The sequence below is a fragment of the Erithacus rubecula genome, assembly GCF_903797595.1.
Source record: "Erithacus rubecula genome assembly, chromosome: 13".
Taxonomy (NCBI): Eukaryota; Metazoa; Chordata; class Aves; order Passeriformes; family Muscicapidae; genus Erithacus; species Erithacus rubecula.
Genome location: NC_136665.1, coordinates 19,249,810 through 19,276,337, shown reverse-complemented (window position 1 = coordinate 19,276,337; position 26,528 = coordinate 19,249,810). Strand labels below are relative to the sequence as shown.

Below are 26,528 nucleotides of genomic sequence, written 5' to 3'. Positions count from 1 at the left end.
GGGAAAAAAGGGCTGAGAGTCAGGGTGAGAAGAGCCAGGCGAGGAGCACTAATGGGTGAGAAAGCTGAGAGACAGGTCTGAGGGATGATAGTGCTTCTGGAGGGAAGGGCTGCCTGGAAATGGCTCTGGCTGTTCCTGCTCCGTGGGGCTCCTGGGGAAGCACCTGCCTCGAGGCAATTTATCCAGCTGTCAGCATGTTCTCACACAGACTCTGGATGCAGCCCAGCACTGGGATGTGCACAGGGTGCTTTTCCCATCTCCTGGTTATTGTTGAATTTCAGGCTTTTTTTCCTGTGTTGGCTCAAACTGCTCCTGTTTCTCCCATGGAGACCTGAAAACAGGGAGAAGATTTGGGCACTTCCACACCAACAGTCAAGCTCTAAATCAAACAGATTTCCTGCTAACTTCTCTGTGCAATTCCAGCTGTATCTCCTGAGTTACTCTGATTTAGTCCAGAGTTATTCTCTAATTTTTTTATCTTACACAGTTTCAACTGCAAGTGTCCCCCTCACACACACTGCAGAGACTGCTCTGACCCAAGTGTCCAGCATGGTACCTCCCGTGTGCACATCCCAATTTTGGGGTGACTAAGCACATTGGCAGTGGTGTTCAGCGGCATCTCTGGAGCACTGCTCTGTGTTTGTCTTTCCTTCCTCTGTTTGTGTCAGTTTAATGGAAAAAAAAGCAGGTCCAAGCTATGTGCTGACAAGACTTGGCGATTTTGGATGGCAGGAGGGGTACAGGGCTCAGCGCAGCGAGTACTGGAAAGATATTTGTCACTGCAGATTCTGCTTGTCATATGCAAAGATGACATGCAGATCTCCCCCTGACAGATTGATAGTCATTCCGAGATGCATCCACCCACAAAAACCACAGACATGCTGCTTGACTCAAATCTTGACTTTAACCACAACTTTGTGATGCAAAACTGGTGGAGTTTTTGGTACTTTTTGTTAAAAATGAAATCTTTATAGGGGTTTTCCAGCATCCTTGCTAGTTACTAAAAACAAACTAACATCAGCCTACTGGATGGGACAGCTCAGTTTACTCGTGGGTGGTTTTGACATTCAGCTCATTAACATGTTTAGTCTGAAAGAAGGTTGGAAAGGTAGTAAATAAAAAATTGGATGGAGAAATACAGCATCTCTCCAGAAGTTACTCCTTATGTCGCAGTGACAATGCCAGTTTCACTTAGAAGGAATATTTCTGATTTTACTCCAAATATCCACAGCTCATCCCGAGTGAGCTGAAAGCCTGGTCAGTGTGTTTGCAGAAGTAACTGCACTGTGCAGAGAGTAAAGGTTACACTCCGTGCTGGCCCCAGGAAATTCACAGCTTGGCACGGAACTTGCAGCGGCGTGGGAGAACCTGGGCACGCTGGCCCGCAGCCAGGAGTGTCCCATGGAAACGGAGCCACCCCCGTCTGCCAGCACCAGCTTGGTGTCCCCTGCTGGGGAAGGCGCTTGACATGGACCTGAATTGGCTGTTCTGGCTCTGCAGGAATCCCGCGGGACCTCCTGCCACGAGCTCCGATGGAGCAGGGATGGTGATCCCACCTGACCCCTCCTGGGATGGGATGTGAGCCTGGAACTGCAGCCACAGTGCAGAGCCAGAGAACACACACGGCAGTGCCCTCAGCTGCTTACATAGGAAATGGGAAAGCACTCCAAATAAGTTCCTCTTGTTCGGAAATACAATGGGCAATTTAAAACCCCCATTAGGCGCGTGTGCAGGAGCGTTTCCCATCCGGGAGGCGAGGGGGATTGCTGTGGAGCTGGGTTATGACTTCCCCCATCTCAATCAAGCCCCCATTATGTAACGAGGGCTCCATCACACGCGCCCCAGGGGGAGACCCCGCCGCGAGCACCGAGGCTGCAATCCCGGCTCCTTTGTCCTGCCCTCCGACAATTTGCTGCAAAATTGAGGATGAGGCTTGAATTTGCCATTGCGGCCGTGCCGGGGCTGCAGCTCTGCTTTCAGAGCAGTTATTTGCATTGCCTTGATTAGCATGTCACCTGCTTCATTAGTGGAGAAAAGGCTCCTCCACGCACTCAGCCAGTCATGCAAATTGAGGAATGCACGGGGATCCTTCCCCTCTAGGACTTTCCATTATTAGCAAAATTGGTACATTTGGTTTGCTCCTTCCTCTTCAGAAGGTCACTTTTGATTTCCACCGCCAAATGGAAGTTCTTATTTAAGAGACAAAGTAATCATGGTCCCAAACTTTAACATTCAGCAGTCCTGCTTAATGAAAGCTGATGCCAAAGGAAAACCCAGGTGTGTGCAGGGCAGGTGGAACCTCCCTGGTTTCAATCTAATCCTTAAACCAACAGCCATCTGTCTGTCACCCAATCATTAATTTTACTGGATGTCAGTGATGTGTTTTTAGAGCCAAAAAGCTCCCTCCTGTACAGCACCTAAACTCACATTACAGATGACTCTGTCAGGTTTTGAAGGATTTTTTTCACTTGAGTCCAACAATTGTGAATAAAACTTCTTGTGATGTCAGAGATACTCAGCTTTTGTGGAAAAGAGTACCTCAAAGGGGGAAATTAAACAGATCCCTCACACAGTTTTTCTTTGAGATGAGGAAGTTGCCATAGGGCACCAGATCTCAGTCCAGAATGGGAAAGTCCTAACACAGATTTGACCTCGGAAGCTGCAGGGACAGAACCACCACCAGCCCCAGCAGGGTTCTCACCACTCCCTGCCTCTGCTGGCACAGCCGTCATGGGCAGAGTTCAGCCAGAATGACAAAAAAAAAAAAAAAAAAAAAAAAAAAAAAAGCTTAGAAAACCCAAGAGTGAAAGAAGAAAAAAGGAAAATGGTCATGCATGACATGTCACTGCAGAAATGAATCTGCAGATGTGAATGACCTGTTCGTGGGCTGAGGGGAGGAACAGAGTCACCTTCCTCTGCTGACCAGCTGACACATCCTCTGCTCAGACTGGGGACACAGCGTGACCTCCTGAGCCATCTGTGCCACCCCGGGAACCACCCACCCACCCACCGTGCAGCCCCGCATCCCCCCCGGCAGGGCGAGGCTGTGCTCTGCTTCTCTCCCTGTGTGCATTCCCCAGAGCTCCGGGAAGGCACAGCCCCGCCCGGGCTGCTTTCACACGGATCACAGGGCAGAGCAGGGCTGTGCCAGCGCTCAGCCACACGCTGCTTCTGCCTTTTTAAGGTAAAGATGCAGCAACAGTTCTCATCCTCAGGGGTGCCCTCTCAGCCGCCTCCCTCTCACCTGACTGGCAGAGGCTCCGGGAAGCCTGACAAATTTGTGTGTCTGCTTATCCCTGGATGGCAGGAGGGGAAGGAGTGAGTCAGGTCCGTGGCTCTGCTGCTCAGGGGAAATGAAATCCTGCTCCTCCACTGAAATCCTGCTCCTCCACTGAAATCCTGCTCCTCCACTGAAATCCTGCTCCTCCACTGAAATCCTGCTCCTCCACCGCGCCAGCCCGGCGGCAGCCGCAGCGCTCCCTCTGCACACACCTTGCTGCAGAGGGAAAGACAGATTTGCCAGGAGATATATATGGAAATAGATGTGATTAAGGAGTCCCAATCTCACCCATAAATCTGGCTGGGAGACTGCTGCTCGGGCTGCCCTCCTTCCTCCCTCCCCTCGGGTGCCCTCCTGCTGAGCTTTCCTGATGACCGAGCCAGGGGCACGCACTCGCTTCAGACACTTGTGTGCACGGACCCCATTAAAGATGATTAATTGTACCAGGTAGTTCCTGCTACGTCTTAATCAAATACACATAATCAGCAACGCTCCTGTGCACACGATACTCGGAGCTGGAGGGGTTTTTAACTCTCTCATGCTCCAATGACAGCCACAAACCTAAACTATCAGTGGGGAGAGTGTGAAGTATCCCAGCCCGGAGTGAGCGCAGGTGAAGTTCCCGGGGTGCCAGCATGGAGAAGGGACATGCTCTGGTTTTTACAAAACCAACCTCTGCCCCTCTGGGCAGTGGGAAAAGCCCCATCCTCACCTGCCAGGCCCTGTGACACCACACTCCAGGACACATGGATGTGACAGAACTGCCACACACCCCCTTGGGGGGGATACAAACCACCAGCAGCCTCTGACTGTAGAGTATTTTGCATCATTTATTTAAATACCTATATTTATGCATTTACAAATTTTCATAACTCTGTCTGTAGCTTTTTTTCTTTTTTTTTTTTTATTCTTTTGTAGACAGTATTGCAGAGAAGTCAGCTTCTGTAAAATGAGGTCCATGTATAAAACTATGCAGCGGATTAGAGGGAAAAAAAAAACCAACCAAACAACAACCCGACAAGTTTCCTTTCACACTCTGGAGAATCAGAAACCAAAGAAAGTGACCGAATGAGAGGGAGAGGAAGGGGTGGGACAGAGCAGCCTCAAACCAGTGGCTCTCACACAAGCATTACACACATCAGTGCTCAGCTACAGGACACGTTTCAGTCGGTGCAGTGCCTGTTTGCTAAAGCTTTAGCAGGCACATAGGTCTCTAATGAAAAAATAGAAGGAGAGGATCCTACACACTGAGAATGCAAAGCCTGGACAGCCTCAGCTCGGTCCTGGGAGACTGCACCGACTCGCCAGTAGTGCATCCTCATTCCAAACTTCATTTTGCATAAAAAGTTCCCTTTAAGAAATCTTAGCATTTAAAAAACCCGGTGTCTGAGCTCTTCTAGCTTCAGTACTCTAAAGAAATCTCTTGAAAAATACCTCCTGCTTTCCTCACTCGGAAGCTTCAAAATAATGTTTTGCTTTAATCGATACCAATTGAACAGCTCACGGAGTCCCAGCGTCATCCCTGGGAGGAAGAGGCAACAAATATGGCATTGCAAGATATTTACACACATGGTACAAAAATGTCCAAGGGTATGAAAAAATCACCAGTTACACAATTTTGCAGCAGCCTCATTTACACCTGTAATTTTATACCATTTATTACATTGTACTAACACACCAGATCCAAAGATGTGCACTCCCTTTGGGACATTCAGGAGTTCCAAATATATTGTGATTGCATAATTCATATTGCACAATCGTATAAAAACATAAATACTAGCTATTCTATTATTTTTTTCTCTTTTAAATATAAAATACATGTCACATAGTCAAATAATCTTTTCAAGTGCAATTCAGGTGCTCTCTTTAGTCCTTCCAAGGAAAAGGCAATTTTGATAGTTTTGGCACAAAGTTTAACCTCCGTCCCGTGCCAACAGTTCTAATCCCAATCCACGCGCCCCCAGCTCGCTAGAGTAGCAGTCATGTACATCTAAGTAGAAAACCAGGGTATTTACAGGGTGACAGAAGGTGCAGGGAGCAGCCCCCGGGCTGGGGATGCTCGGGGTGTCCCGGAGGGGCCGTGCCCCCCCAGCTCAGGCTGGCTGCTGCTGCAGGTTCACATTCATGGGCGGGGGGTGGCCGAGGAGACCGATGCGCTGCTTCTGCTTCCTCTGCTCTGTCATCTGGAAAATGAAGCAGTTTGCTCATTAGGCCTCGCTGCTTCCTGTGCGTCACTCGCCCCAGGGCCTGTGTGCTTTTGGCATTTTCCCTGCAGCACTGGCCACAGGCACAGCCACAGCCCCTGTGTGCCCGTCACTGCTGTGCCAGGACACTCAGCAGAGCCTGGTGGGCACTGGGAATGGGGAGCCCACGCAGGAGCAGCCTGCAGAAACCTCCCCTGTCAGGAATTCTTTGTAACCCGGCCAGCAGAGCAGATGGAGGGGGTGGAAAAGGGGTGAGCCTGCAGTCAGGCTGGGAATACCCTCGGCTGTGCTGGAACACACAGCCAACTGCCCTCCCCACCTGCCAAGGCAGGACTTAACCACCTCACTGCCACACACCCCACACCTCAGCGTGCCCCACCTGCTTCCCAGAAACTCAGTAATGTTCTCCTGTGGAAAATGGATCACTGTCTGTTATTTCTGATATTGAGAAATGGCCGCAATCCAATGACTCCGCTCTGGTTTTTTAAAACTTTGGGAGGTTTCTGACAAGTTACATAAGCCATGTAAGGAATGACTCTGGCTGGGCAGGGTCTCAGGAGTGAACAGCTGGATCCCACAGCTGGATCCCACAGCTCCAGCCGTGTCGTGGCTGCAGAGGGGCCAACACGTGGGAGGCTCACAGGGAACACCAGCACAGCCTCACCCCTGCACCACCAAGGGCACCTGGGCACCCCAAGAGCCCCCACAGCCCCAGGCTCAGCACACACAGCACACCAGCCACACTCCCATCCTGCTCCTGCTGCTCCTTCCAGCCACATCCAACAAGACTTCTCCAGATTTTGCTGTTTAATGACAAATGCCAGCCAGTGTCACTGCTTGTGGCAGCAACCCCAGAAGGGAGGTGTTGTGCATGTCCATTTGTAACACACTTGGGATCAGAGAATTGTGGAAAGACCTCCAAGATCAAATCCAACAATCAACCCAGCCCCACCACCAGTCACCACTAAACCACCTGAGTGCATCTGTTTAAAACCCCAGTTTCAGCACTGGTGGAGTTTCCCAGCTGGTGCAGGGTATCCTGGTGGCCAGCCAGTGACTCCCTGCTGACCTGGGGTCTGGAGTTCTCTGTGGGGAATGGGATTTCTCCAAATGGGCAGTGCTGGACAGCCTCCCCAGGTGTCCAGTGGCACTCCTTTAACCAGCAGGAAAAGGGCTGAAACACCATCATTCCTCCTGAAACCACAATTAATGAGCTCAGCCCAGCACCCTGCTCGCTGCCTGCCCCAAGGGGAGGCAGAGCTGCTGCTTTCCCTTTCCCCAGGGCTGACTGCAGATCCCAGGCCAGGGCACACCTCCTGCTCCTCTGCACAAAAAGCTCCTAATGCCTCACAGGGAATGGCAACAGCAGGACAGGGATATTCCCAGAGCTCTCTGAACACACACACGACTCCCTGCTGAACCTGAATGTTAAACTGCTTCTAAGATAACTCACAAGTGGAAATGCTTGGATTAAAAATGCCCCTTTACATTAATTATCTTCACTGAGCAAACCGAGAGGCACAATTTCAATTCACAGTGCCAATAAACTGATTCAGAGGACGCATGGAATAAAAATAAAATAGGAATAATGAAAAGGGACTGCAGGAGATATTTTTCAGGCTGTGTAGAAAAGAGATGGTGCACCCTGGAGCAGGGGTTTGTAGAAGATGTGGCTTTAGAAAAAAAGAGAAGAATAAAGCAACCAACCATAAATAAGAGGGAGAAATGCAATTTTAGTGTTGATGCAGAACATTATTAATCCTGCACAATGCTTAATGCTTGTGTGGAGGGCACAGGGCTGCAGGAGGGAGCAACTTGGTGCCATCCCATTTACTGGAGAGTGAATCTCCAGCAAAAGCTTTCCAGTGACAGCCACCTGGGCTAACAGCCCATAAAAGCCAGGCACAGTAAATCCCCAGGGAGCTGCCAGGAGCTGGAATTGTGCTGACAGCACCCAAACACTGCCCAAGGGGTTCAGCTGAGCCAGGGCTCCCTGATAACTCCTGATTCCAAAGGTGAGGGTGAGCTGGAGTCACCTCCAGGGGCAGGAGCAGGGTCCCTCTGGCAGCTGAGTCACCCTGAGCCACACCTGCAGCTCAGGGGGCTGTCCCCAGCAGCAATGCTCACTCAGGAGGGGCTGGCAAGCATTTCTGGGTGATTACATCTAATCCCCTGCTGCTGCACACAATTATGGTGTAATCTTTTCGCACAGAATTAAAGTGATCAGGATTTTAATGGCTCTTGGTGCACTTTGGGGAAGCAGGCGGGCTGGAACTCGGCTTCTAATAATTAGAGTCTCCAGAAACCTAACAAGCTTGAAGAGCAAATGAATGAGAGGTTTTCCCTTTATTTAATTACAAGAAAATAAATACAAATAAAAATTCCCTGAGTTAGTTCCTTTCCTGGAGACAGTTCCTGATCAGGAGGAGGGATATACTGGCTTTGTCACATAATTGGAGCATCCTGCATCTTCAGCAGGACTCTCAATAATGGTACTTAGGGGAATTCCTAAAAGCTATCACCACATTAATGAAGCTGAAGTTTCCTCTCTTGCTTTTACAGTCAAATAGCTCTCTAAAAGCTAAACCCTTCATTCTTATTTTCACAAAGAGCAAGGAGGGGTTTTAGTGCTTGGTCAGCCAAGAGGGCTGGAGCTTCAGGAAGAAATGTGTGTGAGGCTGCTGAGGTGGGGAGGCTCCAGTGCCTGCAGAGCACTTGGAGTCAGAGCCTTCAGCAGGGAGACACAGGACACATGGGGCAGGATAATTGTTTCCAGGCAGAACAGCCAAACCACTGCCCAGCAAGAATTAGAGCCCGGACAAAAGAGCAACTGCCTCTGCCCTCCATCCCAGAGCAACTGGAGCAAGGGGCTCTGTGGCACTGAGAACTAATTACAGCCCAGGGCAGGAGGCTGTCAGCTCCCAGTGCCCCACATGAATCCCTTCCTTGTGCTCCACAGGGTGCTGGGGACAGGGCCCAGCTCCAGCCCGAGAGCAGAGTGTGATCATCAGGCAGGAGCCAGACCTCTGCAGTGCTGCTGCCAGGGCTCCTGACAGGGCAGTGGCCATGGAGACACCAGCCAGCCCAGCAGGGACACCCAGCCAGGGCATGGAGACACCCTGCCAGCCCAGCAGGGACACCCAGCCAGCCCAGCAGGGACACCCTGCCAGCCCAGCAGGGACACCCAGCCAGCCCCTGGAGACACCCTGCCAGCCCAGCAGGGACACCCAGACAGCCCAGCAGGGACACCCAGCCAGCCCCTGGAGTCACCCTGCCAGCCCAGCAGGGACACCCAGACAGCCCCTGGAGACACCCTGCCAGCCCAGCAGGGACACCCAGCCAGGGCATGGAGACACCCAGCCAGGGCATGGAGACACCCAGCCAGCCCAGCAAGGACACCCAGCCAGCCCCTGGAGTCACCCTGCCAGCCCCTGGAGTCACCCTGCCAGCCCCTGGAGTCACCCTGCCAGCCCAGCAGGGACACCCTGCCAGCCCCTGGAGTCACCCTGCCAGCCCAGCAGGGACACCCAGCCAGCCCCTGGAGACACCCAGCCAGCCCCTGGAGACACCCAGCCCAGCAGGGATGGGGCTGCTGTTGGGAGAGGATCTGACCCACAGCTGCTGAGCCACTCCTGCCCTGGGCAGCTCCCTCCAGCACCCGGGTGCAAGTCAGCATGAATCTAACCCAGTGCCAATCCTACATAAATGCACTGACTGAACCATCTGGCTTGGGTTATTAATGCCCAGAGACCAGCAGCCACCACACACAGCTCCCACAAGCAGCAGTGCTTTCCCTGCTCCCTCCAGGGAAGCTGCAATCCCCAGGGACACCTTGAGCTCTGTGTTTCACAAAGCCTGGGTGGGGACCAGCCCCACGACACCCTCGAGCCCAGGCAAGGCAGCTCTTGCTGCAGAGGAGCTGCTGCAGCAGCAAAGCACTGTGAGCTGTGTGGGGCACTGATGGCTCTGTGTGCTGCAGGCTCAGGGTGCCAGCAGCCAAATCCCTTCTGCACAGCAGCACAGCCACAGCTCACAGGGACCTGCACCACCAGCAACCACTCAAAGGCTTCTTTTGTTTCTCAGTGGGTTTTGAGGTCCCCACAGCCCTTGTGTCAGTGTCACACCCCACAGCCTCTGGCTGACAGTATCACACTCAGCTCCTCGGGTTCACACCCCAAACAACAACAACAACACACACAGGCTCCCTGCACCAGCCTGCACTGACTGAGGTTAACTCTGGTGATTTTTTTAACACAGGTTTCCCTTTCTGATGTGGCCACTTTGAAACTCTCCAGCTGGGTCAGTACCAGGCAGGTCAGCTCTGGAGGGACATCAGGTTTGTTCACTTCTTTCCTAACCATGAGTTACTCTGGGAATGCTCTCCCTGGGGTCTGGAGAACCCCAGCTGGTCCCAGGAGCTCCTTACCTGATCTTTGAGCTCGGAGAGCTGCCCAGAGAGGTTGGTCACGAGCTTCATGGTGGACTCCAACTTCTCCTGCAGGTTCCTCAGCTCGTTCTGCTCTCCCTCCGAGTCGCTGCTGACCAGTGACATGGCTCTCATGCGAGGGAACCAGTCCAGGTTTCTCTCCTGAGGATCACACAGGCCACAATTAGGCTTTGCCAGGTGAAAACCTGCCCTGAGAGCACAGCACAGACACAGCTCCAAAGCCAGGGACATTCCTCGGGTGCAGCAGTTCTGCACTTATCTGTACTCATCTGCAGTTATCTGCATTTGCATCTCACTGGAAAGTTTGCAAAGTGCCAGCCCGAGGCACTGCTGGGAATTGGGGCTGCTCAGTGCTGGGGTTTCCTCTCCAGCCACTCACTGCCCCAGCCCTTGATCCCTCACATACACCTCAGGATAAACCCACAGACACTGCACATCAAACCAGCCCAGATTTCACGTCTGGACAATCATTTCCCAGTGCTAGAAATCCACTGCCATCTTACAATCTTTTAATTTGTGTTTGAGGAAGATTTTCTGCTTTTTTTGGTCAAGCAAAGCTTGGCTGTGCTCTCTGATAAAAGAAACCAAGTTCTACCTGGAACTCCTTCCATAGCTGAAATACTTCCTTTTTAATGAAAAAGAAAATGATATTTTGACTGTCTGGTTCAGGCTAGAACGTGGCACAGATACATTACAATGCACTGCCTGCAGAGTTTTCCCTCAGCCATACAAATTCTCTCATGCTCCATGTTTAAGTTACAGTCAGGAATGTCACTGGACACACACTCAGGCTGAGGAGCCTGCACAGAGTCACACAGGCACTGTGTACATGCCAGAGATGTTAAAAATAAAGGCAGGAGCGGAACAGAAAGCCACAAAAGAGGAGGGGTGCACCCCACGTCCTGACACCTTACAGTTCAACATCAAACTGGTTTCCCATCCAGTCTGGTTCTCCTCCCACGCTGGAGATGTGCTCTGAAATGGAAGCTGAACTCTGCTGCTGAGATCAGGGTGTGTGTGCTCTGCCAGGTGACACAGCTGGGGAGGTTTGAACACACCAGGCACGGTGATGGGGACTGCACAGGGACTGACAGGGATGCTGTCAAAAATCAATCAACACAGCTCACCCCACTGTGCTGGCCAGGCTCCTCTCTGGGCTCTCAGCTGGTTTTTGCAGCCCTGCAAACTCCTGGCTTTGTGTCACTCCCTGCCTAAACCTCCAGCTCCAACCTGCATCCCCTCCATGCTCCCCCTCAATCCCAGGAGTCTCCATCCTGCTTAATCAGGGCTGTGCACCTCTACAGAGATCTCAGTCACATCCTCTCTGCAATTCAGATGTGATGCCAAGACTCATCAGCTTAAATTAGCTGCTTCTGATGTGCCTGGAGTTTCCTTTTGCCAGGATGAGAAGGCAGAAAGCAGCCCCTTTCCCATGCAGGCACCACAGCATTCCCACGTGATGCAGAACTGCCAGGAAGGCTGTTTGCTCCTGATCTCTGTTTACAGGGCAGATGGTTTCTGCTAATAAAAGGGAAAAAAAAATCTATGTACAAAAAAAAAAATACGCCTTTAGCCAGACAAGTGCCAAAATATTTTGGACTTTAGGAAACACCAGTCCCACAATTAAGGTTTAATAGCAGGAACAGGCAACACTGCACTGTGTTCTTCCAGCTCCTCCTCATTAGGGAGGAGGGGGCAGCTCAACATTTGTGCTCAGGTCCAGCATCTCCCACCCAGGGAAAACCAACTACACCAACTGCACCTCCCTCTGTTCCTCCAGGGAAAAAACAAGAACAGAGGATGAGGAAAATTAGACTAAAATGCAGTTTATATTTGCAGGTTTGCCTGGACCCTCAGGCCCATATCCTGAGGTTTCTAGGCACACACAAGAGCCCTGAAGCTGCTGCCTGACCCTTTCTTGCTTCAGAAATATTTTCCTTGTTCCCAAAAAACATTTCTAAAGCCATCCCCAGAGCGTTCCCAGGCCCCATCCTTGAGAAGGATGAAAGGGATGAGGGAAGCACCAACTTTCCCTACCTGCAGTGTTTCATAACAAACACCCCAAGCACTTTCCAACATTACTCTGCAATTTAAGCCAATGCTGCAGCTGCTGCAGAGGCTGTGACTTGATCAGGCCCAGAAGGTGAAATCAAACAGCACCCACAGCTTCTGCAGCCTCCTCAGAGCTTCCACACTCGCTGGGTTTCTGAAAGCCCCAGCCCTCAAAGTTGGTAAATCTTGGCTTTGATTTGAAAAAAACAACAACAAAGCACCTCTAGTTCTCATGCCAAGGTTGAAAGATTAAAACCAAATCATGGTTTCCATGAACTCTACAGGCTGAGGACAAGGAGACACAGCCCTCTGGGTGTCCCTGAGCTGGGGGACAGGGCTCACAGCTCAGCTGGAACTGGCAATGCCCTGCTCAGTGCTGACCCACCTGGGAAAGGGTTAACAGGCACCTGGGAACTCCCTGTGCAGGGACAGCCTCAGGAAGGACCTGGACATCCCAGAGCCCACCCTGACTGGGGTACCCAGACCCAGAATTTATCTGGATGTGTCCAACTGCCACCCAGCAAGGAACAGGGGGAGAGAGGGGCAGATGAATCCTTGTGGAGCAGCTACCAGGTAATGCTCCTGGCCCAGGCTGGGCTGGAACTCTGCAGAGAGCACAGAGGGAAGCTGCCAGCACAGCAGGACACAGCTCTGCCTTCTGCACACACTCTTCATCCTGGATTGCACTGGAAACCTTGAGCCTGCTCTCCAGCCTCCCCCAGCCCTGCAGAGAGGAGCTGGATGTGACCAGGCTGCTGACACACAGCCCAGCCCTGGCCCTGCTGCGAGTGTGGGGGTGTTTTCTTTCAAATAAATAAATATTTAAGCAGAGCCAGCACCAACAGAACGGAGCAGGAATGCTGAAAGGTCAGGGGATGGTGATCCTGCTGGGCCAGCCTGGCTCCCAGCACTGCCACTCGGGGGGCAATAAAACATTTATATCTCCATGATCCAGTTTCTGCTGAACTTCAGCTCAGCCCTGGGGTGCCTTTAAAGATACAGCCTCACATCCCTCTTGGGGTTTGGAGGTGTTTTAGGGGCACTGAGTGAACCCAGAGAGAGGAGGCTGCCCGTGCTCCTGTGCAGCTGCTGGCAGCCACAGACAGATACCCTTTGCTCCCTTCTGCCCTGGGGTACCCTCAGCTCCCCATTCCCAGGATCCTGGGGTGCTCTCTCTCCATTCCCAGGATCCTGGGGTGCCCTGTCCCCATTCCCAGGATCCTGGGGTGCCTTCTCCCCATTCCCAGGATCCTGGGCTGCCCTTTTTCCCCATTCCCAGGATCCTGGGGTGCCCTCTCTCCATTCCCAGGATCCTGGGGTGCCCTTTTTCCCCATTCCCAGGATCCTGGGGTCCCCTCTCTCCATTCCCAGGATCCTGGGGTGCCCTTTTTCCCCATTCCCAGGATCCTGGGGTGCCCTTTTTTCCCCATTCCCAGGATCCTGGGGTGCCCTGTCTCCATTCCCAGGATCCTGGGGTGCTCTCTCTCCATTCCCAGGATCCTGGGGTGCCCTTTTTCCCCATTCCCAGGATCCTGGGGTGCCCTTTTTCCCCATTCCCAGGATCCTGGGGTCCCCTCTCTCCCCATCCCCAGCACGGGCACAGCCCCCGCGCTGCAGCAGCCGCTGTCTGACGCAAGGGCTGGGTTTCGGGTTGCAGCTCTTTTCCAGGTAAAGCTGGAAAAGTCCCCGTTGAAAGGCGAGAGAGCAGCGGCAGATCTCGCCCCGGGGTGAGGGTGCTGCCCATGCCCGGCTGGAAATGTGAGGAAGAGGAAGGAAGCGGTGCCGGTGATGCGGGCGCGATTCATTCTGAGAAGCGCCGGCTCCTCCCGGCTTCTGCCGAAGAGCTGCTTCTGAGAAAGGCTGAGGGGCGACCTCAGCACGGGCTGGGCCACCAGGGGCAAGGCAGGCAGCTCCTGGGGCTCTGCTCACCCCAAGGACTCTCCACTAATCCAGCTACCCCTGTGCCTGAGGGCTAATCCAACCCTCTCCACAATAAATCCCTTCAGCTGCCACCGAAGGGCTGCCCAGCAGCAGCACTTACAGAATTATTTTGCTTGGAAAAAAAAAGCCCAAGATCACCAATTCCATGCTGTGCCCCATGCCCACCTTGTCACCCAGCCCAGAGCACTGAGTGCCACATCCAGTTGTTTCTTGAACACAAGCAAGGAAAGGTGGCAGCAGCTAATTTCAGTTTCTGTCATGGGAAGTTAAACATCAGACCCACACAGCTACAAAAGAGCACTCTGAAAATTCATCTGTTTGTTTGTGGTGAGATGGGACTCCTCTTGGGTCTTTCTTGAGCTTCCTGGAAAATCCCCACATCAGGTTCTCTCTCTGCTGCAAAGGGCTCACTTCTTCCACACTGAGCTGCACTTCTTCCCTCTATCAAAACCAGCACTTGACTGTCCCCCCTCCACACTCAGAGCACTCCCAACTCCTCACATGCCCGTGTTGCCCCACAGGAGGGTGATGACACAAGGTTTAGGGTGCAATAACCTCCTTTTCTCTGTTAAATACCCCAGTGGCACTTGGGCAGGAGCCTGGAACACACCTGGAACAGCCACCACTCCCAAAGGTGGAGGATGCCCATGTCCCCACAGCCCTGGGACAGCTCTGCTGGGTGACCCAGCCAAGCAGCACCAGCCCGATGGACTGCAGGGATGGGATTCCTGAGAGCCACGTCCTGCCTCCCAACAGGACAAAGCCACACCACCTCCTGCAGGCTGTCTGCATCCCCACTGAAGTGGGGCACCCCACAGCTGGGCAGGATGAGCAATTTCCCAGCAGGGAATGAGCCCACAGCTGGTGGCACTGCTGCTGTCACCCACGGCCTCTTGCACAAGTGGCCATCAGTGCTGTGGGTCAGGGCTGTGACTCAGGGACAGCCCTGGGCACGCTGGGGCTCTCTGCTCCCAGGGTTTGTGCTCCCAGGGTTTGTGCTCCCTGTGTCACCCACAGCTCCTGGCAGGAACCCTGCCCATGTCCCGGGGTGCTGGTGCTGCCCCAGGACAGGCACCCACCCTGGCAGCTGACTGGGATCCACCCAAACCCACATTATGCAAACATCCCATGCCCCAGAACTGGCCTGAAGCTTTTCCTGCTGCCATCCACCCAGGCCTCTTTCACACTCACACTCAGCCCAAGGGAAACCTTTACCTGGCCAGCTGGGATGCCAACCTGAGATTCCCAGTGTGGATACCAGGTGGTTCATCATCAAAACCAAGTGGGGGTTTTACCAGGGGCCACGTGGGGTTCCTGCCAGCAGCAGGAGGGTTTCCTGCAGCCCACCATGGACAGCCAGCTCAGACAACCCAGAGAATCCCAGAATGGGTTGGCTGGGAAGGGATCTTAAAGCTCATCTTGTTTTGCCATGGCAGGGCCACCTCCCACTGTCCACCTTGGGCACTTCATGGATGCAGGGGCAGCCCAGCTGCTCTGAGCACCCTGTGCCACAGCTGGGGAAGATGAGGTTGACCATTCCTTTCTCCCAGTGCAGCTCCTGCTTTGCACCAAGGGTGGAACAAGTTCCTCCCCTGTGTGAGCACAGAGCTCAGCCCGTGCCTATGACACAGTGTTTCCAGCAGGCCCAGGGCCTGCTGCCAAACCCTCTGGGCTCTTCCAAGCCTCTGCCATGATTTCTTTTTAAACCCTATAATTATATTGGCTAACTCCAGCCAGCTATCTCAAGATGCAGCTTGTTGGGGAGTTACCACCAAACTAAGCACTGTCAGCTCCAGGTCACATCCTGACCTCCTTGGTCTTCCTCCTCCTCCTCCTCCTCCTCTGCCAGCCTGCAGCAGTATCAGGGTGACTGATACCCCAAAACCCCAATTTCCTCATCTGCAACCAAGTCATTTGCACAGGCTGCTCACTCCTGTGTCTGCAGCTGGCTTTGCTCAATATTGATATGACAAATCTCCCCTGTTTGACTCTGCCTGAAGTACAGGATTTCCAGGCACAAATGACAGATGAACATAACTAGGTTTCCAACACTTTCTCAGACTGTAATTTCACATACATATGTCTTTCACCAGCGCTGGAATCATTAAAGACCTTTTGGAATGCTTTGGGTTGGAAGTGTCATGGTCTGCCCTTGTCATTCCCCGTGGGAGCAAAGCCAGTCCTGGCCATCTCCAGCTGAACTGGATTCCAGGGAGAGCCTGGGACACACAGCCACTCCTCAAGCCATCCCACTGGTGGGTCCCACTTGCTGCTGGGGTTCAGAGCACAGTCACTGTCCTTGCTGGATAACATCCCTGGAAAGGCTTCAGCCACACTTGCACCTTCTGAAAGGATGCAATTTAAAAGCCTGACACTGATGGAACCCTGTCTTTGCTCCACCACGGGGCTGTGCCTTGGCAGCAGTCACTCAAATCCAGAACCAGAAACACTTCCCATTACAGGCCGAGCTCAGGACACCAAGGAAAAAACCCAATAATTTACTTACATCCCCGCTTGTACACAGAGGGTAACTAAGGTACAAAGGGAACCTGCAGCCTTCGTTTCTATTCCAAATTCCTTTATCTGTGCCATCACTCCCATTTGTAAATGGTTCCTTTTGATGACAACACACCCAGGTTTGGAACTCAGTGCCCTGGATCTGCACACAGGAGCTTGGGCAACTGTGACACCTCTGCCTCGTTTCTGTAATAAAGGTTGTTAATGACACAGTTCCTGCTTGGATTAAAAACATGAGGGAACTGCAGGAGCTACATAAGAAACTGTACAAACCTTTCCAAAGCAGCCTTCACTTTTTAATGAGCACATCTGCCTGCACAACCCCTGAGAGCCAGGGCTTGGCCCCACACACTCGAGGTGCAGAGCAGGACATGCAGGAGCTGGGCATGCAAACATTTGTCAGTGCTGTGACAGCCCATGCAGCTGCCTGCAGACAGCTCAGGAATGCACACAAAGCCCGGGTGCCTGTGTGGTTTTCTCCCTGCCGAGCTGCAGAGTGAGAGGTTTTACATATTGGAGATGCCTGCACACAGCTGGCTGTGGCACAGCCCTGCCAAAGCCCCGGGGACAGCTGAGCTGGCAGGGCTGCTGTGCTGCCCAGGCTAAGCACAGAACCCCAGCAGGAATCCTGCAGCCAGGATGGGAAGATAAGACATGGAAGGGGAACTAATCTGCAGGGAGTTGCAGGGAGTTCACATGAGTCACTTGGGTGTGGATGTCAGTGTCGGCCAAGGCGATAAGTGGATCCCCCCACCTCCCACAACAGGGTATTCAGACATCACTGATCCTCCTGGTGACTGCAGAGCCTCGCAGAACCGGGGCCTTTGTTCCTGGGAATCACCAGAGGCACCGGGCTCTGGCCCTGCACAGCCTCAGCATCCTCCCCAGAGACCCTGCCCCAAAACGGGAGCATCCCTGGCAGGGAGGGAGCCAGGCACTGCAGCCAGGGCAGCTGGACAAGCACCAGCAGCTGGAGAGGGATGTTTTCTCACATCCCACAGCACTGTCTGTGCCATAAAGTTGATATTAAGGAGGTGGCTCAGGGGTGCATTGCCAAGGGGAGCTGCTCCAAAAGCCAAGAGCTGCCAGGGCAGGGATGGGGCAGGGATGAAGGGCAGGGAGAAGGGGCAGGGATGAGGGATGAGGCAGGGATGAAGGGCAGGGATGGCAGGGATGAGGCAGGGATGGAGCAGGGATGGAGAAGGGCAGGGATGAGGGCAGGGATGAGGGGCAGGGATGAGGGGCAGGGATGAGGGGCAGGGATGGGGCAGGGAGGGGCAGGGATGGGGCAGAGATGAGGGGCAAGGATGGGGCGGATGAAGGGCAGGGATGGAGCAGGGATGGGGCAGGGATGAAGGGCAGGGATGGGGCAGGGATGGGGCAGGGATGAAGGGCAGGGATGGGGCAGGGATGGGGCAGAGATGAGGGGCAAGGATGGGGCAGGGATGAGGGGCAGGGATAGCACTGGGGTGGGCACAGCCTCAGCCTGCCCCACCCCACCCCTGCAGCCCCATTCCTTGAGCATCCCCAGCAAAGATTCCCAGCAAAGATTCCTGAGATAGCCTGGGTTTGACATCATCTGTCAGCAGGCACAGCTCCCCTCCTGATGAAAGGGAACATTATCCCTGTTTACAGGGGCAGGAATTCCAGCCTCCAGCAGCAGCCTGGACCTGCAGCTACAAGCCCAGGGCAGCCTGGCCCTAGCACATGACTCAACCAAACCAGCCCAGATCCCAGAGCCACCAGCAGCCCCAAGACTGTCCCAGAACAGGGTGATGGGAGGGCTGGGCAATTGCAGCAACGACAGCAGCACTGTCAGAGCAGTTACTAGGATTTTATTTTATAGAATCCCAGAATCCCAGACTGGACTGGTTGGAAGGGACCTGAAAACTCATCTCACTGCAGCCCCATGGCAGTGACACCTCTCAGTAGCCCAGGCTGCTCAGATCAGATCACTGCTGGGTTTTTTTGAATTTTGATTTTCTGATCATCTTCAGTGCCCTAAACATCAACTCTGTTTCCAAGTGTACCTGTTGACTTCTTTCCGCCTCGGATGTGTTTTGAACTTAATGAGCTTCTGTCTGTGAAGAAATACAAAATTCACTAAGGAATTGTAGTTAATCATTGATTTTCAAGGCTGCAATTTCTTTTATGGGGGTCAGGATCATGCAGGGTGAAGGATGAATCCAGATCCAGCTCTGCCATTCCCAATACACTGGGAATCCTCAAACCTGCCTTTCTGCACACGTTATTTTTAGACAAGAAAACATCAAAATTCAAGATCTCCCTTAAAGGCACCTGAATATTCACTAACTGCATAAATGAAATTGTCCAGGATTCTTTTGATACCACAGTGCTTAAGATATCTCTAAAGCACTGTACAAGCAGCACTGGAAACAACTCACAAACTGACAGTGGATAATTTAAGTGTCCTAATTATTTTTTTCTATTTTTTCAACTTTTCTGTAGTGTTGGAACAACCCACAAATACTGAATGGCAAAGGCAATTTTTAAAATTGTATTTTCTTATATTTTTTCCTTTTATTTACCAAAGGGCAGAAATGCAGGAGTTTTCTGGAGGTGTTTGTTGGGAGTCAGAGCACAGGTGAACACATGTGAGGTGTGTTCTGCCATCACAGTGCAGCACATGATGCTTCCTAAACCCCATCCCCTAAAAATGGGTACAGAGCAGCTGAACTCTGGTCCCACACTGAGCCAGGGACAACGTGCCCCATCTCTGGTCACTATCCAAGATAGTTACAGTGCCACCTTCAGTCTGAATACGGGAGAAAAATCCCTTGAAAAGGGCAGCCATGGCCCAAGGAGGCTTCCCAGGAGAGGCTGAGCCAGCCCTTGGGAAAGCAGCAACCTCCACTCTGACCCACCCTGAGTCTCTGCCTGGCACCCATGGACAACTCTGAAGCTTCCCCTGCTCTGTCCTTCTGCCCAGACAGACTGAGTGTCCCTGAGGTGCCCAGGGCCAGGCGGGACACTGGGGTTGTGAGCAGCCTGGGACACTGGGAGGTGCCACTGGATGGGATTTAAATGTCCCTCCCACCCAGAACCAATCTGGGATTCTAAGAACACACAAAGCTTGAGGAACAGATGAGCCAGGCCCACCCAAGTTATCCCTAAAAACACCTCAGCAGGAAAAAAATCACTTCTGACTCTACAGCAGCATTTATAACAGAAGAGAATCAGATTGATCATGTTTTACACCCAGATTTTAGGGCAGAAAAGGAAGTTTTAATGTTAAAGGACATTGGAAAGGAATTGATTTTCAGAGTAAGCTTTGCCAAATGGCTGCTCAGGAACACAGACTGCAGAGGATCCAGAGTCAGGGCACAGCCTGAGCCTGGGGCAGGATGGTGACAGAGCACTGAGGTGAAATCCACATTTCCTGCCTATTCCACACTCTTGCAGTTACACCCCACACTCACCAGCCCTCACTGAGACCTGCTCTTAGTTCTTCATTTAAAACTGGCTCATGAAATGCAAAACCCCAACTGCAGACACACTCCAAACCTCTACCTAGAGCACATGGTTACATAAAATTGCATCTGCATGAGACACTCTGGCTATGCATAATTTATCCCTACTCCCATCCACACACAGTAATTAGCCCTTGCTGACACTTAATGAATGGGGATTCTCATAAAAGTTCTCCAGTTTTTGTGCTTCATGCAAACATATCAGTGACTAATTCCTTCTTATCTAATTCAAACCGTTCATCTGAAATAATGAATTGGTTGCCAATTCAAACTTCCTTCAAACTGGTTTTAACAACAACAAAAACACAGCCCAGAATCATCTTTTAGAAGCAAAAAGCACAACACAGAACTGTCTTTCAGAAGCAAAAACCCTTCAGAAGTGCAGTGCTTCCCCTGAAGTCATGTGTGCTGCAGGGGGATAAAGGAAGGGAGCAATAAATCAGCCAGAAAGCAGCAGAGATGCACTTGGTTATCTCACTGTGCTAATCCTCCATCAGGTGACTGCTCACAAGATTTCTTTAAGCCCTCATTACTGAGGTGGAAATGCAGAAGTAGGATGGACACTTTGGTGACCCCAAAATAACAAATCTGACCCTGGGGAGGGCTCGGGGGCATTGCCAGAGCCAGCCCAGGGAGGTGGCACCTCACAGGGGAGCTGGCAGGGGAGGCAGCAAAGTGCTCTGCCCCAAAGAAATCACACTGAAATGGTAAAAATCAAACAGCTTCTGCTCCCCAGCCAGAAGACACAGATTAGTGACTGGGCTTGGGATCTAATTCCAGGAGCTCTGAACCTGCAGCTTGGCAGAGATGAGGCTTTTAATTCTCTCATTAAAAGCCCTTCCAATTGAGTAGACATTAATTGTAGTTTTCTGTGATAATAAGCTCCAATCATATGACAACAAATCCTACAAGTCAGCTGGGGATATTTATACCAGGACAGTATAACCTGTTAGTTGTGCTTCAGACACTTCCACCAGCTTGGAAATAAAAGTGAGTTAAGGCAGAACAGGTTCCATTCCCTGATCCACCTGGCTGTCACCACTCACTGTCACCTACTCCAGCACACACCACCAGTGCTCTGGAGGCTGGGAAGTACACCAGAACATTTACTAAATAAATTAATACAATACAGAGCACCGGACACAATATTCCACTGAAATTGGTCTAATCTAGAGAAAAAAATCAAACTCACCTTGATCATTTCTGCCACGTAACTCTCTGGTCCTGTGTATCTGTGGAATCTTTGACTTTCACTAAGACAATAAAGCACAAGTAGTGCACCATGTTGTGCTCCTCCTTAATGTGCTCTTCAAAGGTCACAGTCTTGTTGTCAAAGCTTATCTCTCTCCAAACCTGTGACAGGGACACAGGGAGAACCCTGAGTGTTTGCCAGCTGGGGAGCAGGAAAATCAGCTCTAGAATCAAAACTGGTTCCTAAAGGCTGCTGCACTTCTGGAAGTCACAGTCATTCTGGAATGGACACTGAATATCAGGATAAAATCTGACAAATACCCAGGAAGAGGACAGAGGAGAAAGGAGAAAGGAGAAGAGAAAGAAGAAGAGAAAAAAGAAGAGAAAGAAGAGAAAGAAGAAGAGAAAGAAGAGAAAGAAGAAGAGAAAGAAGAAGAGAAAGAAGAAAGAAGAGGGGAAAGAAGAAATAAAAGGAAAAAAAGATCAGATGAGAAAGAGGAAAAACAGGAGGAAGAGAAAAGAGTAAAGAGTAATGAGTACTTACTTATATTTATTAAACATAACTGGAAAAAAATTGGTTAAAAAAAGGCAACACCCTGTAGCAAGCAGTTTGCTGGATTTCATAACACATCTCCTATTTTTGGGCAAAGTGATAGCAAAAGCAATGTTTGCTTTGCAGCAAGCTTCCAAAGGCTCTCCTGTCAGGCTGTGTGTTTTGTGACATGGCAGGACATGGCAGAGAAGCACAGCACCTCCATCCAGCCTCCTGCTGGGAACAGCTTCCTCAGGCAGCACTCTGCACACCTGGAAAAGGGGACAGCTCATGAAAACCTCCCTGCTCCAATAGGAAACTCTTCTTTGAGGCAGAGGAGAAGCAAGAACTGAAGTCTTGAGGGGAAATGGTATCCTGAGCATTGCCCACGTGCTGCTGCTGCCAAGCTCCAGGAGCAGGAACTGGCTGGGGAATGCAAGGAGGAGCAGCCAGCAACTCAGGGCTGTTCCCTGTGAGTCTGCAGCTCACCCAGAGCAACCCCTTCTTCTTAAGTGTCTCCACACTTACCACAAATAAAGCAAGTTGTTTTTAAGATTTCTTCTTTCTTCTGTTTTTCACTCCTTAAGTCAGCAAAAGTGTCAATGATCACCCCAAAAATCAGGTTCAGGACAATAATGATGACCATGAAGAAGAACAACAGATCATAGATCACTCTAGCAGCAAAGAGAGGTTCCTGCAAGATACATTTTTTTAATTATTAACCTCCCAATTAGGTACCCATCTCACCCTCATTACCACCCTGCCCCACACCCCTTTCCCTGAGAGTCTCCCCTGCTGATGCTCTCCAAGGGGAGCTCACAACTCAAAACATTAAATGGAACTAAAATGTAAAACTAAAATGCAAAAATCACTGAAAGAAAAGCCAAATTAGTCATCTGCCAGTGTGGGATCTCTGCAAAGCTGCTCTTCCTGTGTCCAAGATTTGGGACTTCTCTCACTTTCACAAGGGAAAAAACTCTCACACACTGAAATTTGTTCTCACCCCTCCCTGAAGCCCTTCCAAATTATATCCTTATATTGTCTGCAGTATATCAACAGAGGATCAGTGTGGACCATAAAGTCTTGTACTGCAATTTAATACCATTAATTGCATTTAACAACCATGTAAATGGACACTAAGCTAGACTTTTCACTACACATTCCACATTTATTGCAGGCCTGAATACCCAAACATCCAACCCTCATTTTCACAATCATCCTGCCACTCAAGTGCCAAACTTATTATTAAGAATTAAGTAACTGTGAAGGCTAAGTTGTAGAAAAAAAAAAAAAAAAAGCTTTGAATGTCAGGTAAAACAAAAAAGCCTTGCCCCCAGTGTGGCTTTGGGAGTGACAGCCTGAACCTCAGCTCACAGAATCATCAGAGAATTGTAGAATGGGTGGGAAGGGACCTTAAATCCCACCCAGTGCCACTCCTGCCCTGCAGGGACACTTCACTGTCCAGGTGCTCCAGCCCCAGTGTCCAGCCTGGCCTGGGCACTGCCAGGGATCAGGGGCACCCTGTGCCAGCCCTGCCCACCCTGCCAGGGAACAATTCCTTCCTAAGTGATGGACACAATCAGCCTGAACAGCTGAGGGGAGCAAGGAGGTGTTATGGAAAAATTCCTGCTGCTTAGCCTGGTCCTCTCTCTGATGACAGTTCCAAATCACATCCATCCTTCCTCCCCCACTGTCCCACCAAGGCAGCCTGGTCCCTGTCCTCTCACCCCTCCCATCTCACACATTACCTCTCCCTAGGGATGCTCCACAAAATCTGTGCCACTGGCATCCACCATCCTGTGCCACCCTCACTGATTAGTGCTCATCTCCTTCCTGCAGCTGCTCCACACCCCAGCTCAGGCTGCTGGCTCTGGACAGCCCAGGGGCTGTGAATGCCCAGGGAGAAGCCAGTGTGCAGGGGCAGGTGCCCAGTGAGCCCCCAGGTGCCAGCACAGCCCCAGCAGAGCATCCCCTGTGCTGCTCCCTGCAGAGCAGCGCTCACACCCCCCAGCAAAGCAGATCCCAGCCCCACCAGCAGCTCCTCCACCCCCAGCAGGGTGATTTACCTCCTTGGAAAGGTTTCCGGAGCACATCACCTACTCCTCCCCCGCTCCTGAGCCCGTGACTCAGCACAGTAACAATGCACATCACAGCGTCTCGCACGTATGCTCCTTGTTCTCTTCCTCCATCTCCTCAGTGAGCAGCTCTGGGAACACAGCAAGCAAAGACACGTTTCACAGCCAAGATTAGCTGGAAATCCTCCTCTCCATTCTCTGCTGGCTGTGCTCTCTCCCCCCTCAGACTGCCAGCCTGTGCTCATTCCCCAAATCATCACAGAACAGTGTGGGGCTGGGGGCATATCATCCATCCATCCATCCATCCATCCATTCCATCCATCCATCCATCCATCCATCCACACATCATCCATCCATCCTCATCCATCCATCATCCATCCATCATCCAACCCATCACCATCCATCATCCATCCATCCATCCATCCATCCATCCATCCATCCATCCATCCCATCCCCTGCCCAGGCAGGGCCACCTGGAGCAGGGACACAGAACAGCTCCAGGTGAGGTTGGGATGGTTTCAGAGAGGGAAACCTCCACAGGCAGCTGCTCCAGGGCTCTGCCCCTCCATGGAAAAGAGCAAAAACCTGTTCTAGTTTGTGGCCACTGCTCCTTGGCTGTCACTGGGAAGGGTCTGAATCCATTCTCTGACACCCTTGGGCATAGTGAATGGATTGATGGGATCCCCTCTCAGCCTTCCCTGGACTGAACAGGCCCTGAACAGTCTCTCCCCATGAGGGAGATGCTCCAGACCCCCATCACCCCTGGACCCCCTCCAGAGCCACCCTGGCAGCAGCTCTGCTCCCTGCCCTGCTCTCCCAGCACCAGCTTTCTTTAGTGCCTGAGCTGCTGCCTGTGGCTCTGTGCAATCTCTTCCATCCCAGCTCTCATGCACAGCTCAGATCACCAGATGCCTGTTTATACAGAACCCGAGCTTTTTGACAGCTCAGAGGACAAAGTGTTGCCTCTTCCACTCTCCCCTGGTGCCTGACAGATTGCACAGCCTTTGGGCTGCACTCAAAATGGCAACTTCCACTCAGAGCTTTCAAATGGCTAAAAGATCAGTGCTTGTGGAAACAGCATTCTGCTAGAAAAGCAGCAACACACTCCTGACCTTCTCCTCGCCCAGCTCAGGGCTCCAACTTCACTGTTTCACTGGCAGAGCTGCTAAAATCCATTCCCTAAACTCACACACTCCCCTGCACCCATTCAAAATCTCACCACTTTCATTCCATGACAAAAATGCTCATGAGCAGATCCCACCTTCCCACAGCCCTGTGCAACCCTGAAATAACCAAAACCCCAGAGCAGCACCCAAATCTGGGGCATCATGAACATCCCTGACCACACAAGACCCTGCCCTATATGCTGATTATTTGGGATGCAAAAACATCCCTGAGTTTCCCTTCCTGCAGCCAGAGCTGAAAGAAGCAGCTTTTCCTGCAGCAAGGCTGAATTTGACTCTCTCAGAGAGGACAAAGCAGAGCCCTCTCCTGCTGTGAGCAGGGCTGGTGGCCATCACTGACCTGGGATGGCCATGCAAGGGCTGCCCCTCCCAGAGAAACCTGGATGTTCTGTCTGCCCCTCCCAGCCAGCACTGTAAATCTCCCACAAGGAAATTACATTTTCTAGAAATAAAACTGAAATATTTCAATACCCAGGTAATATCTCACTTTCTTGATCTCCAAACCCACTCTTGTCTACTTAATCCATCCAGTACTTCCTGCCATGATATTAAAACAGTTTCCTTAGTTTGAGATGGAACAATGCTGCCAATAAACCATATTTCACAGGGCATTATCCTCTGAAATCACATTTAATAGCCTCATGTTTTAAAATAATAAACTTTGCAAAGAGGCAAACTGCATCTCTTCCTTCTCCAATTGATGCAGAAAATGAAAGAGTCTGACAGTGTTTTATGGAGTCTGGTTAAGTTCTAAGTTTCTCTGCTTTAGTCACTTCATGTAACAAATGTTATTTATGCTGCTGGCCTAAATTAATCCTATTTCAAGTTAATGTCGTGATAGCTTTGTTCCTAAATTTATTGCATAGGGTTTTCTAAAGAAATTATTTTAATTGAAGGTGATTAACTAAGAACAGAGTGAAAACTCAGGGTGTGAGTTAGGAATTCCAGAGTGGTACTTACGGTCGGAGGGGATGATGGAGGAGCAGTTTTCACTGCTCCCTAACTTGCACACATCTGAGTAGAGGAACTCTCCAGTCATGGTCTCACCTGGCTCTGTGTGATCTGAAACCACAAAATGCTGCTTCAAAGGATGCCTGAACAGCCTGCAAGGTGACTTCTCAGGAATTAGAGCTCCCCATCACACTCAGTGCGTGATTACAAGCATTTAGAGCAGTGCCTTGTCCTAGAGTTTGGAAGGGCACAGTGCTTCCTGATTTACACATTCCACGGGTAAAGTGTGGCTTTAAAGTCAACAACAAAGCATTGTTCATTTCACAGAATCCCAGATTCACTGAGGCTGGAAAAGGACCTCCAAGATTCTTCATTCAGTGGATTGTCACCACTCAGTGTCACCCAACCAGAGCACTGAGTGCCACCTCCAGCCCTTCCTTGGACACTGAGGCGGAAAAGACCTCCAAGATTCTTCATTCAGTGGAGTGTCACCACTCAGTGTCACCCAACCAGAGCACTGAGTGCCACCTTCCAGCCCTTCCTTGGGACACTGAGGCTGGAAAAGACCTCCAAGATTCTTCATTCAGTGGATTGTCACCACTCAGTGTCACCCAACCAGAGCACTGAGTGTCACCTCCAGCCCTTCCTTGGACACCCTGGAGA

The 26,528-nt window shown here is 51.4% G+C and overlaps 1 protein-coding gene across 1 annotated transcript in view; it reads right to left on the bottom strand.

Moving 5' to 3' along the window:
• Positions 1–4,086: 4,086 nt before the first annotated feature.
• ITPR1 (inositol 1,4,5-trisphosphate receptor type 1) overlaps positions 4,087–26,528 on the bottom strand; it is a 158,846-nt gene continuing 136,404 nt past the window's right edge. The window contains 10 exon segments of the mRNA XM_079316953.1: positions 4,087–5,463; positions 9,911–10,072; positions 21,125–21,165; positions 21,168–21,267; positions 21,269–21,285; positions 22,184–22,349; positions 23,722–23,730; positions 23,732–23,805; positions 23,808–23,861; positions 25,875–25,976. Coding sequence (XP_079173079.1) covers positions 5,374–5,463; positions 9,911–10,072; positions 21,125–21,165; positions 21,168–21,267; positions 21,269–21,285; positions 22,184–22,349; positions 23,722–23,730; positions 23,732–23,805; positions 23,808–23,861; positions 25,875–25,976 — 815 coding nt within the window. The 3' untranslated portion in view covers positions 4,087–5,373.